At 46.7% G+C, this 14,219-nt stretch overlaps 1 protein-coding gene across 3 annotated transcripts in view; it reads left to right on the forward strand.

Annotated features, from left to right (window-relative positions):
* Positions 1-5,671: 5,671 nt before the first annotated feature.
* LOC142463894 (uncharacterized) overlaps positions 5,672-14,219 on the forward strand; it is a 70,240-nt gene continuing 61,692 nt past the window's right edge. Inside the window, exons 1-2 of one of the 3 annotated variants that reach the window (XM_075566725.1) lie at positions 5,673-5,965; positions 7,774-7,933. In XM_075566725.1, the coding sequence (XP_075422840.1) occupies positions 7,832-7,933 (102 nt within the window). In that variant the 5' untranslated portion in view covers positions 5,673-5,965; positions 7,774-7,831. Of the gene's footprint in view, positions 5,966-7,731; positions 7,934-14,219 lie in introns of all 3 variants that reach the window. The other 2 variants (XM_075566724.1, XM_075566726.1) reach the window with 2 other exon arrangements.

A 14,219-nucleotide genomic window follows, 5' to 3' on the forward strand; every position in this document is an offset into this window, starting at 1 on the left:
AATCAACTGCAAGGTCTGCGTACACACAACCAGAAGGCAGAGTAGAAGCAGCAAACTGCAGGAAGTCAATCTGCAGGCTGCTACAGAAGTACAGGTGCTGCAGGAACGTCTGATTACCCAGTACGTCCCCGCAAAGCAGCATGAGAAACTGAAGGCTACCCTGAGCATCACCAAAGCATCGCAAGAGGCCAAGCTTGGAGCCCAGGTGACTCGGCACAAGAGGGAGCACAAGAAGGTCCAGAAACTGAGACAAGTAACTGTGGCCCGAGCAAAGAAATTCACAGTGCTTCACAATACAATGTGAGGAAGAGAGCAGAGCGCTCTCGAAACGCGTAGGGTGGCGATTTTAATACCCAGCACATTGGTGTCAGTATCCCCACGCATTGGCGAATCTGTGTGTGCCACTAACTGACTAGTTTCCCGTTGCCGACGGCGTGCCGAATCAGCTGCTGCTGTTTACCATCTACCGGACGTCCTCCCCAGCGTGCTGCAGGAGTTCCTGCTTGACGAGTTACATCCACGAGCAGACGGAGACGCCAGTTAGCAGAGAGCAACTTAAAGAAACGAGAGGGGATACTCTCTAAATTATCCACTGCCTGCAAACCTATTCCATCTGGTGAGTAGGCTTTGCAATCATCATCATTGGTGCTACGGAGTATTAGAACCATTAATTCATTTATTTTATTTGTTCACATAATATATGTCCATGTGTATTGTGCATTATATTAATTATTAACTGTTATTAAAAAAAATTATCGTGTTAAATTCACCTATTCAGTTCTCAGCTGTTATATGTTGTCTTAAGTGTTGTTTGTCTTACATTCTACAGTATTACGCTATGTGTTGTGCTTTTTCTTTTCTTTCAAGCACACCGTGAGGAGCCACGTTTTTTCACAGCCAACAGGCTTGGTTTTCGTATATCATTTTGTAGTAGTTGTTAATATAGGCGCCCACGGAAACTATCTTTTGTTAGGCTCAGCATACTGTAACACTCGCACTGCCCACAAACAAGACAAGACTCCGACACTGAGGTGGGAAGGTATAACACTACACACCCGCAGCAGCGGAGTCGTGCCTGAAAGGTGGATAGTTTAGCGTTGCCGGGTCTCGGTTGGAGAGTGTAGGAGATGCGGTATACTTGCCAAGTCCTTGGATTGGAGAAGACAGGATAGTAGGGGTCCATAAACCGTGGTCTGGGATTGTAGAGAGCACCGTAGTTCGAGTCTGTATGCCGTGTTCAAGGGTAGGAGAGATCGACGTAGACGAGGATATGCCAAAGTCCAAAATCCAGAAGGGTCCATAAACAAGCCGAGTCGGTACCCAAGAGGTTAACTGCAAATGAAACAGAGCAGTGCACAACAAAAGTGAGCTTCACGAGGCTACATGGAATTATGCTGAGCAAAGCATGGGAGGAATCAGGAAGTATATACAGCCAGTCCTCGTTGTACAACGCTTCGTTTTACAACTAATGGCTTATCCAACACTATGCAATGCATACCTATGTTCATTTTTACAACGCCAAAACGGCTTATCCAACGCTCTTACGACGCTTTGCAAAGTTGTTTATGTGTATATAATATATATATTATTCTATATCATATATTATATTTTTATATTATATTATATATTATGTAAAATTATATATATAATACAGTATATGCACTATATCATTTATGTGTATGCTGCATATCTTATTGTCTGCGTAAAATATTTTGTGTATTTTAGCATTAAAAATGCCTTCAGGAACGGAACCTTTCATTTAAACAGTGTTCCTATGGGAAAATGTGTTTCGCTTTACAACGTTTCGCTATCCAACGCCATTTTGAGTAACGCATTGTGTCAGATAACCGAGGACTGCCTGTATAGGCATGGCAGACCAATGGGAACAGGAGGCGAAGCGGAGGCGCAGATAGGTGTTACTGTGTGTGTCTATGTATTACAATAGTTTCTGTATGTTAGTGTTACAGTGTGTGTCTATGTATTACAAATGCTGCTGTATTTTATTTATTTATTTATTTATTTATTTATAAAATATTTTACCAGGAAGTAATACATTGAGAGTTACCTCTCGTTTTCAAGTATGTCCTGGGCACAGAGTAAAACAAATAATACATGGTTACAAATACAGTTACATAAATGAACAAGGTATACATTTATATACAAGACATTGCATGCACAGTTAAAGAAAATATATATTATGAGCTTATGAAACAGTTACAGACCAGATTAAAGTGTGAGACAGCCTTAGATTTAAAAGAACTTAAGCTGGTGGTGGATATGAGAGTCTCTGGTAGGTTGTTCCAGTTTTGGGGTGCACGGAAGGAGAAGGAGGAACGTCCGGATACTTTGTTGAGTCTTGGGACCATGAATAGTCTTTTGGAGTCTGATCTCAGGTGATAGGTACTGCATGTGGTAGGGGTGAGGAGCTTGTTCAGGTAGCTGGGTAGCTTGCCCAGAAAGTATTTGAGGGTGAGACAGGAAAGGTGAACTTTGCGCCTAGACTCTAGTGATGACCAATCTAGTTCTTTGAGCATTTCGCAGTGATGTGTGTTGTAGTTGCATTGGAGAACAAAACGACAAATTGAATTGTAGAGGGTGTCAAGTTTGCTAAGGTGGGTTTGAGGAGCCGAGCCATATACTATGTCTCCATAGTCAATAATTGGCATTAGCATCTGCTGTGCAATACGCTTTCTGACCAGGAGACTTAGGGAGGATTTGTTCCTGTAAAGTACCCCTAGTTTGGCATAGGTCTTGGTTGTCAGGGTATCAATGTGCATCCCGAATGTTAAGTGGGAGTCAAACCATAAGCCCAGGTATTTAAAACTAGTGACAGGTGTTAGGGTGGTTTTAGCGTTGGTTCTAATCAGGAGCTCAGTCACTGGAAGCTTTACAAATTTAGTCTTGGTCCCAAATACCATTGTTACAGTCTTGTCAGTGTTTAAAAACAGTTTGTTTTGGGAAATCCAGTTTTCGAGTCTCAAAAAGTCAGACTGAAGTATGTGTTGAAGGTCAGAGAGGCTATGGCTGTGTGCATACAGGATTGTGTCATCTGCATACATGTGTATTGAGGCTTCCTTACAAGCTGTGGGAAGATCATTAATGAACACTGAGAAGAGTAGGGGCCCCAGAACAGAGCCTTGCGGGACACCACAGGTGATATCCAGGGGGTTGGAGTTAGAGCCTGAGATGGACACATGTTGGGATCTTCCTGATAGGTAGGACTGAAACCAGTTTAAAGCATGTTTCCCTATTCCAGAGCTCTGGAGTTTGTTAAGCAGGATAGCATGATCAACTGTGTCAAAAGCCTTTGCAAAATCTAGGAATACTGCACCAGTGAGTTGTCCCCGTTCCATTCCACACTGGATTTCATTGCAAACTTTTAGCAGGGTAGTTACGGTGGAGTGTTTGGGACGAAACCCAGACTGGAATTGGCTAGGGAAATTTGTCTTGGTGTAGAACTCGCTTAATTGGGAGTGGACACATTTTTCCATAACTTTGGATAGAATTGGGAGAAGTGAGATTGGCCTGTAGTTTGAGACAGTGTTTTTGTCCCCACTTTTGAAGATTGGGACAACTCTGGCAGTTTTCCAGGTCTTAGGGATATGGCCTGCAGACAGGATAGAGTTGACTATCGACGCAATTGGTTTGGCAATGGCTGGGGCACCAAGTCGTAGGAACCTAGATTGTAGTAAGTCGGGTCCACATTGGCTGCTTAGTTTTAGTTTGAGGAGCGCTTGTGTAATCTCCTCTTCAGATACTGGGCTAAATTGAAAATTGTGGGCAGTGTTGGGAGGGGGTGGGACTATAGGGGTACTCCCAGGATGAGATTCAGGTTTGGGGTTTGTGCTGCGTTTCGCTAATAGGTTAGTGGCACACCCCACAAAGTAATCATTGAATGCATTTGCAATGTCAGTGGGGTTTGTCAGAGTAATATCCCCCTTAGTGATATTACTTGGTTGTTGATGGTTAGGAGGCTGGAATATATTGTTGATAACCTTCCAGAAATTAGCTGGGTTTGATGTATTCTGGAGGAGATTGTCAGAGTAATATTGTGCTTTTGCATGCCTTGTTTGCCTTGTGCACACGTTCCGCAGGCATCTGTAGTGATTGAGATCCTTGGTAGTGCCAGTTACTTTGTAGCTTTTCCACAAGGCATCCCTGAACTGGTAGAGTGCTATAAGGTCAGGTGTAACCCATGGAAGGTGGGCCCCCCGTACCCTTATTTTGCGTAGTGGAGCATGGGTATCGCAGAGTTTTAAGAACTCGGATTGGAAATAGTCGAGCGCAGAATCAGGGTCGGGAATTAAATCGATTCGGTGCCATGGGCAGTTGGTAAGGTCATCCAGAAACTGTTGTGGGTTAAAGTTTTTAAATGTTCTAGTTAGGAGAACTTTGGGGCTTGAATGGGGCGGTTTAATTTTCCTTACACAGTACACTATTGCATGGTCACTGAAAATGTCAGGAAGGATGCCAGAGGATTGGATTCTGCTGGGGTTTGAGGAGAGAATCCAGTCTAGCAAGGAATGGTTATGCGACTTCAGGTTTATTCGTGTGGGTTGGGAAATGAGTTGCGATAGGTTAAGTGACTTGAGTTGTATCTGGATTTTGTGGTTTTTAGGGTCAAGCCAATTGAAGTTGAAATCCCCAAGAACTAGCAGCTCACTCTTCTCATTCAGAGAGGAAATGGAGGCAAGAAATTGAGTGATATCAGTCAAGGATTGTGGAAGGGCTTTAGGGGGGCGGTAGATGCCAGCAAGCAAGATGGGCTTAGTTAGTGTTAGTGTTACATTGTGTGTATGTATTACAAATGCTGCTGTATGTTAGTGTTACAGTGTGTGTCTATGTATTACAAATGCTGCTGTATGTTAGTGTTACATTGTGTGTATGTATTACAAATGCTGCTGTATGTTAGTGTTACAGTGTGTGGCTATGTATTACAATAGTTTCTGTATGTTAGTGTTACAGTGTGTGTCTATGTATTACAATAGCTGCTGAATGTTAGTGTAACATTGTGTCTATGTATTATAATAGCTGCTGAATGTTAGTGTTACAGTGTGTGTCTTTGTATTACAATAGCTGCTGTGTGTTAGTGTTACAGTGTGTGTCTATGTATTACAATAGCTGCTGAATGTTAGTGTTACAGTGTGTCTATGTATTATAATAGCTGCTGTATGTTAGTGTTACAGTGTGTCTATGTATTACAATAGCTGCTGAATGTTAGTGTTACAGTGTGTGTATGTATTACAATAGCTGCTGTATGTTAGTGTTACAGTGTGTGTCTTTGTATTACAATAGCTGCTGTATGTCAGTGTTACAGTGTGTGTCTTTGTATTACAATAGCTGCTGTGTGTTAGTGTTACAGTGTGTGTGTATGTATTACAATAGCTGCTGTGTGTTAGTGTTACAGTGTGTGTCTTTGTATTACAATAGCTGCTTTATGTTAGTGTTACAGTGTGTGTCTTTGTATTACAATAGCTGCTTTATGTTAGTATTACAGTGTGTGTCTTTATATTACAATAGCTGCTGAATGTTAGTGTTACAGTGTGTGTCTTTATATTACAATAGCTGCTGAATGTTAGTGTTACATTGTGTGTATGTATTACAAATGCTGCTTTATGTTAGTGTTACAGTGTGTCTATGTATTACAATAGCTGCTGTATGTGAGTGTTGCAGTTTGTGTATACTGTATGTATTAGATCGGTACTGTTTCCTGGAATATAGCTGTCAGTGTAGGTAAGGGCTGTGGTCAGCAAACAACCCTGCATTTATTGGCTGATCCCAATGATGTCTTTGGATTTTTCACAAATGATTCTAGGAATGGTGTAGATAGTATCTGTAAATATTGGAACAGGAGCAGGACTACAACTCCCAGAAGACCCTGCGGTGAAGTGAGACATACAATCTCAATCTGTGCAGTTGTGGAAGAGGAAGGGGAGGAGAAAGAAAGAGATACAGCATGAGGATGGTAAGGGGGAGAGACATCACAGATATATCACACTTCAGGATACACAGTACCTTACGTTTGTGTCTCCCAGTGCAGGGTGACAAAGGTACAAAGGACCCACAGTCCCTCACATCTGTCCCTGAAGGGTACACAGACAGAAATTCCATATAGTAATTCCCATCATTCACAGTCATTCACAGGTAGAAAGGACACACAGTCCCTCACATCTGACCCTCCCACTGTAGGGTGACACACACAGAAAGTACCCACAGTACCTCACACCTGTCCCTCCCACTGTATTGTGACAGACAGAAAGATCACACAGTCCTCACATAGCAGGGTGACAAACACAAATGACCCACAGTCCCTGACATTTGACCCTCCTACTGCAGGGTGACACAGAAAGGACACACAGTCCTCCCACTGTATTATGTACCTCACACCTGTCCCTCCCACTGTACTATGACATACAGAAAGGACACACAGTCCTTCAAATCTGTCCCTCCCACTGCAGGGTGACACGGGCAGACCCCACAGACTCTCACACTTGTCACTGCAGGGTGATACAGACAAAAGGGACCAACTGCCCTTCCAAATGCAAGGTGACACAGTCATTAAGAACTCACAGCCCCTCACATCTTTATCTCCCACTGCAGAGTGACACAGACCCTCACATCTGTCCCTCTTACTACAGGGTGACATAGACAGGTCAGCTCCGCAGTCCCTCACATCTGTCCCGCCCACTGCAGGGTGACACAGACAGGACACACAGTCTCTCACATCTGTCCCTCCCACTGCAGGGGGACACAGATAGAACACACAGTCTCTCATATCTGTCCCTCCCACTGCAGGGGGACACAGACAGGACACACATTCCCTCACATCTGTCCCTCCCACTGCAGGGGGACACAGACAGGACACACAGTCCCTCACATCTGCCCCTCCCACTGCAGGGGGACACAGACAGGACACACTGTCCCTCACATCTGTCCCGCCCACTGCAGGGTGACACAGAAAGAAATTAAACACAGTCCCTCAAATGTGTCCCTCTCGCTGCAGGGTGACACAGACTGTAAGGACTCGCAGTCCCTCACACCTGAACCTCCTACTGATGGAAAAGACTCACAGTCACTCCCATCTGTCCTTTCCACTGTATTGTGACACAGACAGAATTACATAGAGTACCTCACATCTGTCCCTCCCACTGCATGGAGACAGAGGCAATAAGGACAAACAGTTCCTCACATTAGTCCCTTCCACTGCAGTTTGACACAAACAGAAATATACGCACAGTATCTCACATCTGTCCCTCCCACTGCAGGGTGACAGACAGAAAGGACCCACAGTCCTTCACATCCCTCCCTCTGCAGGTTGACACACAGAAAGGACACATAGTCCCTCATATATGTCCCTCCCACTGCAGCGTGACACAGATGGAAAATACTCACAGTCCTTCACATCTTTCACTTCCATTGAAGGGCGACAAAGAGAGAAAGGACCACATTACCTCACGTCTGTCCCTCCCTCTGTGGTATGACAGAGAAATCAAGGACCCCCAGCCCCTCACATCTGTCCCTCTCACTGCAGTGTGACAAAGACAGGAGGGATGCACAGTTCCTCACATCTGACCCTCCCACTGCAGGGTGACACCGACAGGAAGGATCCACAGTCCCTCACATCTGTCCCTTTCACTGCAGGGTGGCACAGACAAATGGGACACTTTTATTATATCCTTTTCTGACACTTCAGGGTTACATATACATCCCTCAATCTCTCCCCATGTGTAGAATGATATTAGTGTGAAGTACAATATATATCACTAACTGCAGAGGTCACTACGTGGTGAAACGCTTCCACAAGGATCAGACACCATTCTTGGTGCATCTGATGAACTCACTGATGATGAACAAAATGATCATGGACAAGAAGCAGATGACTGAGAGGATCTTGAATCACACCCTGGAGATTATCTACCTGCTGACCGGAGAGGTATGGGCTGCTGGGAAGTCATACTCACAACACTCTCATCTCCTTCACTACAACAGGGACCTGCAGAGCGTTAATATGGGAGGTACTTGAGAAGCAATATCCAGGAACAGACCAAATGTTTTTAGACAAGGCATGAGCCTGTAAGGAATCCGTTTCTGGCTTTGCTTGTGGCCTTGCAGATCTCTGCAGTTCACCTAATACTCCCTCTTGCAATCATTAGCACCTGTGCTAGCTTTCACTGCAGCCTTAGCCCTGTGCTCTGTGATTGGAGGATTCTCACACACCTCCCTCCTGTTATTGGCCCGTCACCCTATATTTACTGCTCTCCCCACACTGCTTCACTGCCGAGCATAGTCCTTGTCATAGGATGTAACTGTGTTTGCCACAAGCTACCTGTTTGGCCGCCTTGTTCCTGGTTCCTGCTGTGTACATCCATTGCAGAGGCCGTGTCCTGGTTCCTGTGCTGAAGCGTTGGATTCCCCAGCGTATCCTTCAGCTCCCTGTTCCCTGAGGCCTGCTGCCTTTCCCATAGCAGAGAGCCTGCCTTCTGAGTCCTAAGGCCTGCTGCTCTCTCTCCTTGCAGAGGCCTGTTCTGGACTCCTGTGCTGAAGCACTGGTTTGCCAGTGCTGCCCTGCGGTGTGTCTAGCCCGGCCTGCCTTTTCCCTTTGTAGTGACCGGTACCATGGGCCGCTCCTCGCGCAGAGGCCACTCCCGCGCTGCTGCTCCTTCGCTGAAGCGGAGCACACCTGACTTCCTGTTGCCGAACCCCTGCTTGGATATCGATTCTGCTACTGTCTCCAACCCTGACCCTGCTATGAACGACTACGAACTGCGCAATCCTGAACCGGCTTCGCGGCCTAAGGTCGGTTTATTCACATCCCCACCTCAGCCCCGCGGTCCGGTCCCGGTTTGTGGCGAGCACGACAGTTACAGTATGCTCGGCCGCACAAACTCGGACCGCCCAGTAAAGAAGGTGGGAATGTTTCTGTCTGAAATACTGTCTGCAGACCGGTTCCTGTTTGAAATTATGCCCCCGCCTGAAATCCCGTCCCTGTTTGAAGGTCTAACTCCGTCTGAAAGACTGCTCCATAAGGAACTCCTTATTAGGGCCCAGCACCTCAGGGAGACAAAACAGACCCTGCTGTCCAGTGTCCCTTCTCCTGGTTCCCCTGTTACCTGGAAGAATGTGAATCCTGTGCAACTGGCGCAGGCTCAAAGTTCGCTCCATGAACTGTCCCTAGCTTTGGATCCGTGCATAAAAGAACTTTACCCTCTCCTCGCCAACTACGCTGTTACTGGACTGTTCCCTTGTGCTGCTAGTCCTGTTACTAAACCCTTGGGGGTACTCCTTTCTCCTGGAAATCATCAAACTGATTTTGTTTCTCTTAGTCTGCGGTCCCAGTAACAGCCTGTGCGCATGGCGCGGCGTGCACTGTGCGTGTAAGCACCGCCTCTCAATGGGGCTGGGCCCAGTACGCACCGTGACGCTGAAGGTGCAGCCACGCCGTGCTGCAGGGTTTTTCCCAACTCAATCAAATTGAGTTTACTCCTAGCGACGGAGGCGTGGCCACGCCCCCACCGGCGGTTCACCCAATGAGGGCGAACCAGCCGCGTGACGTAATGGCCACGCCCCCGCAAATCCAAGACCACGCCCCCTCCCGTCGCAAGATTCTCCTCTCCTCACAGACCGCAGATCGCGGTTAGCACTGTGCATGCGCCGCCCCTTGCCGGGCGCGCGTGTCACAGACATTACTGGGACCGCAGCCTAAAGCCATATGAAGAATTTGCCACGGTCCCTGCTACTGACTCCACCTCCCTTTCCTCTGACCCTCTGTCGCTGTCTCCTAAGGAAGAAGCTGCCTCGGCCTCTAGCCCTGAGTTAACCTCCCTGTGTTTAGACCCGAGGTTATGCCTGCTTTAACCCCTGCTAGTCAGCTCTGCGAGGCTCCCATTGTAAATTCCTGTATTGCACAAGCCGATGTTACTCTTCTAGCACCAGCGTATGAACCCTTTCTGCCCTCACTTTCTAAGTCAGAATTCCTGCACTCAGTCCCTCCTGCACTGCCTGGTTTAAGCCCTGCTAATGAAACCTTTGAGCCTCCCGCTGTGAATTCTTGTAATTCCCACGCCAATGTTATGTTCCCAGTATCAGGAGATGAACCTTCTTTGCTCCCAGTTCCCAAGTCAGATTCCCTTTTCTCTGACCCTCTGACACTGCCTGCGTTAACCCCTGTTAGTTCTCTATCCTTGGGGTTAAAAGCAGACGTTGCACATTTTGCCTCCTCTGGGGGTCAAGTTGCCGTTTCTCTAGCTACCACTTCAGAGGTCAGCGTACCTGCCTCTGTTCCGTTAGTGAGGTCGGAGTCTTCCCTGCCTGCAGTGGAGGATCAGGTTTCTAATTCAGAGTACCCTTACACTCCTTTAAAACCTCAAGTCTCTCTCACTGCATTTAAGAAGTTTCCAGCACACCCGGTGTAAACTTCTGCTACTGCTCAAATTCCTGATGTAAAAACAGGTCACCCTGTCTCTGTCCCCTCAGTAGTATGTGATACACCTACCACCAATGATTTTCCTCCTGTGTCTCAGACTGTTGCTATTCCTGTCCTGGACTCTGAGTCTGTCTCCCTAGAACCCTTTACAACGATTAGCTTCCCTTCTACTGTCCCTCAGGCTATCCCTTCAGAGATCAGCTTATCTGCTTCTGATTCCTTAGCACACTCTGACTCTTCCCTTATTTCTTCTAAGGCCAGGGCCATGGACAAAAAGACCGTGCTGAGCCGTGCTGAGGGGAAACATCATCCCTATCAGCACGGCTTTAGACGGCGCTTCCGCAGCCGTGCAGAGGCGTATGGAATTTCAGCCAACAGCCCAATTTATTTTTTCCCGCTGAGGGAAGCGGAGGGCCGGTCACGTGACCGCCAAAGGCCAATGGTAGTCCGTGACGTTGGCGCCATGATGTCGCTCTAGCCCCGCCTCCCGCTCCGCCTCCCGCCCGGCACACAAGCGCGCTCACTGACGCTCATGCAGGTTACACGAAAAAGCTCCTGCTTGAGCAGGAGAGCATGAGCGTCAGAGCTGCTCAGCGCTCTTGTTGTCACCATGTCCGAGGCCTAAGGATTGTCCAGCACTTCCTGTGTTAACCTGTGCCACTACTCTCACTCCTGATTTAAAGCCAGGCTTCCTGTTCTCCGACTCCCCTGTAGTCTGTGAGGCACCTATCACCTTTGCTAAAGCTCCTGTTTTACATGGTGTCTTCCCTGTCATGCCTGTAATACCTGCAGTTTCGTTAATTGATTCCAAGATCCTTGCCACAGAGTCTCCCATAGAGCCTGATGCCCCACTATGGATTCTCAGACACCCACTTCAGAGACAACCGCAATGCCCTCTGATTCTATTGAATTACATAGTCCTGTTCTTGCTGTCCCACAAATATTCCCTTCAGAGACAAGCACAACTTCCTCTGATTTAACTGACGCATCTAGTCTGGCCCTTGCTGTTACACAGATACCCACTTCAGAGGCTAGCGCAATGCTTTCTGACTCAATCAAAATACCTAGCTTGGCTCTTGCTGTTTCTCAGATACTTACTTCAGAGACGAGCACAACGTCCTCTGAGTCAATCAAAGAACTTACTCCAGTTCCTGCTTTTTCTCAACTCTCCACTTCAGAGATAAGCGCTACTTTCTCTGATTCTATTAAAGTGTCTAATTTGGCCCCTGCTGCTTCTCTAATACTCACTTCAGTGACCGGTTTACCTTTTTCGGTCACCTGTGCTCTGCCTAGGGTAACCGTTGCTGTCTCTCAGCCATTCATTTCTGGAACAAACATTCTCCTCGCTGACTGTTCTGCATGTCCTGTTATAACCATGGATGATCCTAAGATTCCCACAGTAAAGCATCACCCTTCCCTCCCTATTTTCCCCAGAGTACCCCATGCAACCTCTGAATCTGGGATTCCCACTCCTCAGACAATACTGTCTCTCACTGACCCTCCCACAGTATTTGAGGTATCCGCTACAGACTGCATGGCCGCTTCCACAAACCCAGGGTTATCTCTCTGGGAACCTTCTGTAGTACCTGTTTCTCCTACAGCTGCAATGGACCCTGTGTCCGAAACAGAGGTATTCAGTACTGTCTCTCCTACAGTATTGTGTGAAACCTCTGACCCTGGGACTTCCACTCCTCAGTCAAGTTCGTGTTGTCCGGATCCTTCCCCTGTGCTTGAAATACCCAGTTCTAAATTCAAGACTTCTGTTTCTTAGTCAGTTTTACCGCTCACCTTACTTCCTGCTGTACCGGATAAAGACTAAAACACACAAAAAGCATGTCGCTCACCAAACAAAACAGCCACAAAATCAACATAAACTGCCTGGTGCTTGGGAGAGAGAGAAGAACATGAAACACGCAAGTAATCACAAGGATTACATAAAGCTCCCAATAATAGCACTTATGATAGATAACACTATAGGTAAAAGTGTCATCACAATGGAAGCCAAAAATAGCCTAATTCCACAGTGGGGTCAGCCACAAAAGGTCACACTCAACAAAAATAATAAAGTTTTATTAAACAATTAAAACCAGACGAAACACCATAAAAATGCATGAAAATGCATGGTTAAAAATCCCCCAAATGTATGGAGGTGAGAGGAATAGGCAGTGTAATATTATACCTAATGCCTAAGTAACACAGACAGATAGTAATAGGCTGTACTCACAACAACAGTCTCACACAAACTCTGTGTGAGGCTGTAAAAGCATAAATAATGCCAACTATGCAGCAGTAGAGTATTACTTTATAACTCCCAAGAGACACTGAATAAGTCATCCATACGGTGAATATACAACCTGATATGGTGTGTCCTGCGCATATAGGTGAACAGCTGCAGCCCTGGGAAGTATCCCGGTCTGATCTCGCCTCCAAACACAAACCACGTGAGCGTCAACGTGATGACGTCATGCGTACCCCGACGTACGTTTCGCGCGTTACAGCGTGGTTTGTGTATTGCCTGTTTACACCTGTAATCCCTGCCCTAATTACTGATTTTGATCACCATACTTAATTGTCCACCAATGGGATCTGAGCATAGCGTATAAAATCCTCCTAGAGCATGTCAGCCATACACTCCTGAAGAAACCGCAATACGGAGAAACGCGTAGAGTGAGGCTGATGAGAAAAACTCCCACAGGATCGGCGTCCCCCGGAGCAGATGACGTCACTTCCGGTTTCTGGTTAGGGTGAGACGCACCGGTGACACGCACGCCTGCCGAGGCAGAGGGGGGACAGAGAACAGCTCATTCATTGCTGAGATCCAACCTGTGTGATCTAAACGCTTGTTACCTTTTATAACCATGAGTGTATTGCACATATACTTACTTTTAAAGATATTTCGTACAGTCTGCACTATGTCCGTTTTATTATTCACTTAAGGTCTCCAGCACTTACCATTCCACTTACCTGTCTGATGGTCCAACGGGCTGACACACATAAAGAAACCTTTATGGGAACATTGCTCACTCTACACTTGTGAGTATCCAGCACACTGCACCTTGATATTTATCACATATCAACCACAATACTGCACCATCAGGGAATTTTCTTCTGTTTTTTACATGACATTGCGCTTCCTGATGATCTTCACTTCTTCACTGTCCAGATGATAAGCACATTCAGTTGCTTCTTAGTCGAATCAGTCAGGGGTTTGGCCACGGCGCTGTACTGTGGGACAAACTTCCTATAGTACCCTGCGGTGCCCAAAAATGCCATGACCTGTTTCTTGGTTTTTGGAACAGGCCACTGAACTATGGCTTCTACCTTGGCTGGCTCTGGTTTGAGGTGCCCTCCACCCACCCTGTGCCCTAAGTACAGGACCTCTGCCATCCCTACCATACACTTAGTGGGTTTCAAGGTAAGCCCAGCCTCCCTGATCCTTTCCAGCACCGCAGCTACATGCCCTAAGTGGGAGTCCCAGGAATTACTAAAGACAGCAATGTCATCTAAGTAAGCCCTGGCATAGCTCTGCATCCCTTCCAGTAACCTATTGACCAGGCGTTGGAAGGTAGCCGGGCATTCTTCATCCCAAATGGCATCACCAAAAACTCATATAGGCCACTTGGAGTGATGAATGCTGACTTCTACCTAGCCTCCAGGGTCAGTGGGATTTGCCAATAGCCTTTTCTCAAATCCATGGTGGTCAGATACTTTGCCCCTGCGAGTTCATCCAGTAACTCATCCATGCGGGGCATGGGGTAAGCATCTGACACCGTCCCAGCGTTGAGCAAGCGGTAGT

This window comes from Ascaphus truei, chromosome 12 (genome assembly GCF_040206685.1).
Source record: "Ascaphus truei isolate aAscTru1 chromosome 12, aAscTru1.hap1, whole genome shotgun sequence".
Classification (NCBI taxonomy): Eukaryota; Metazoa; Chordata; class Amphibia; order Anura; family Ascaphidae; genus Ascaphus; species Ascaphus truei.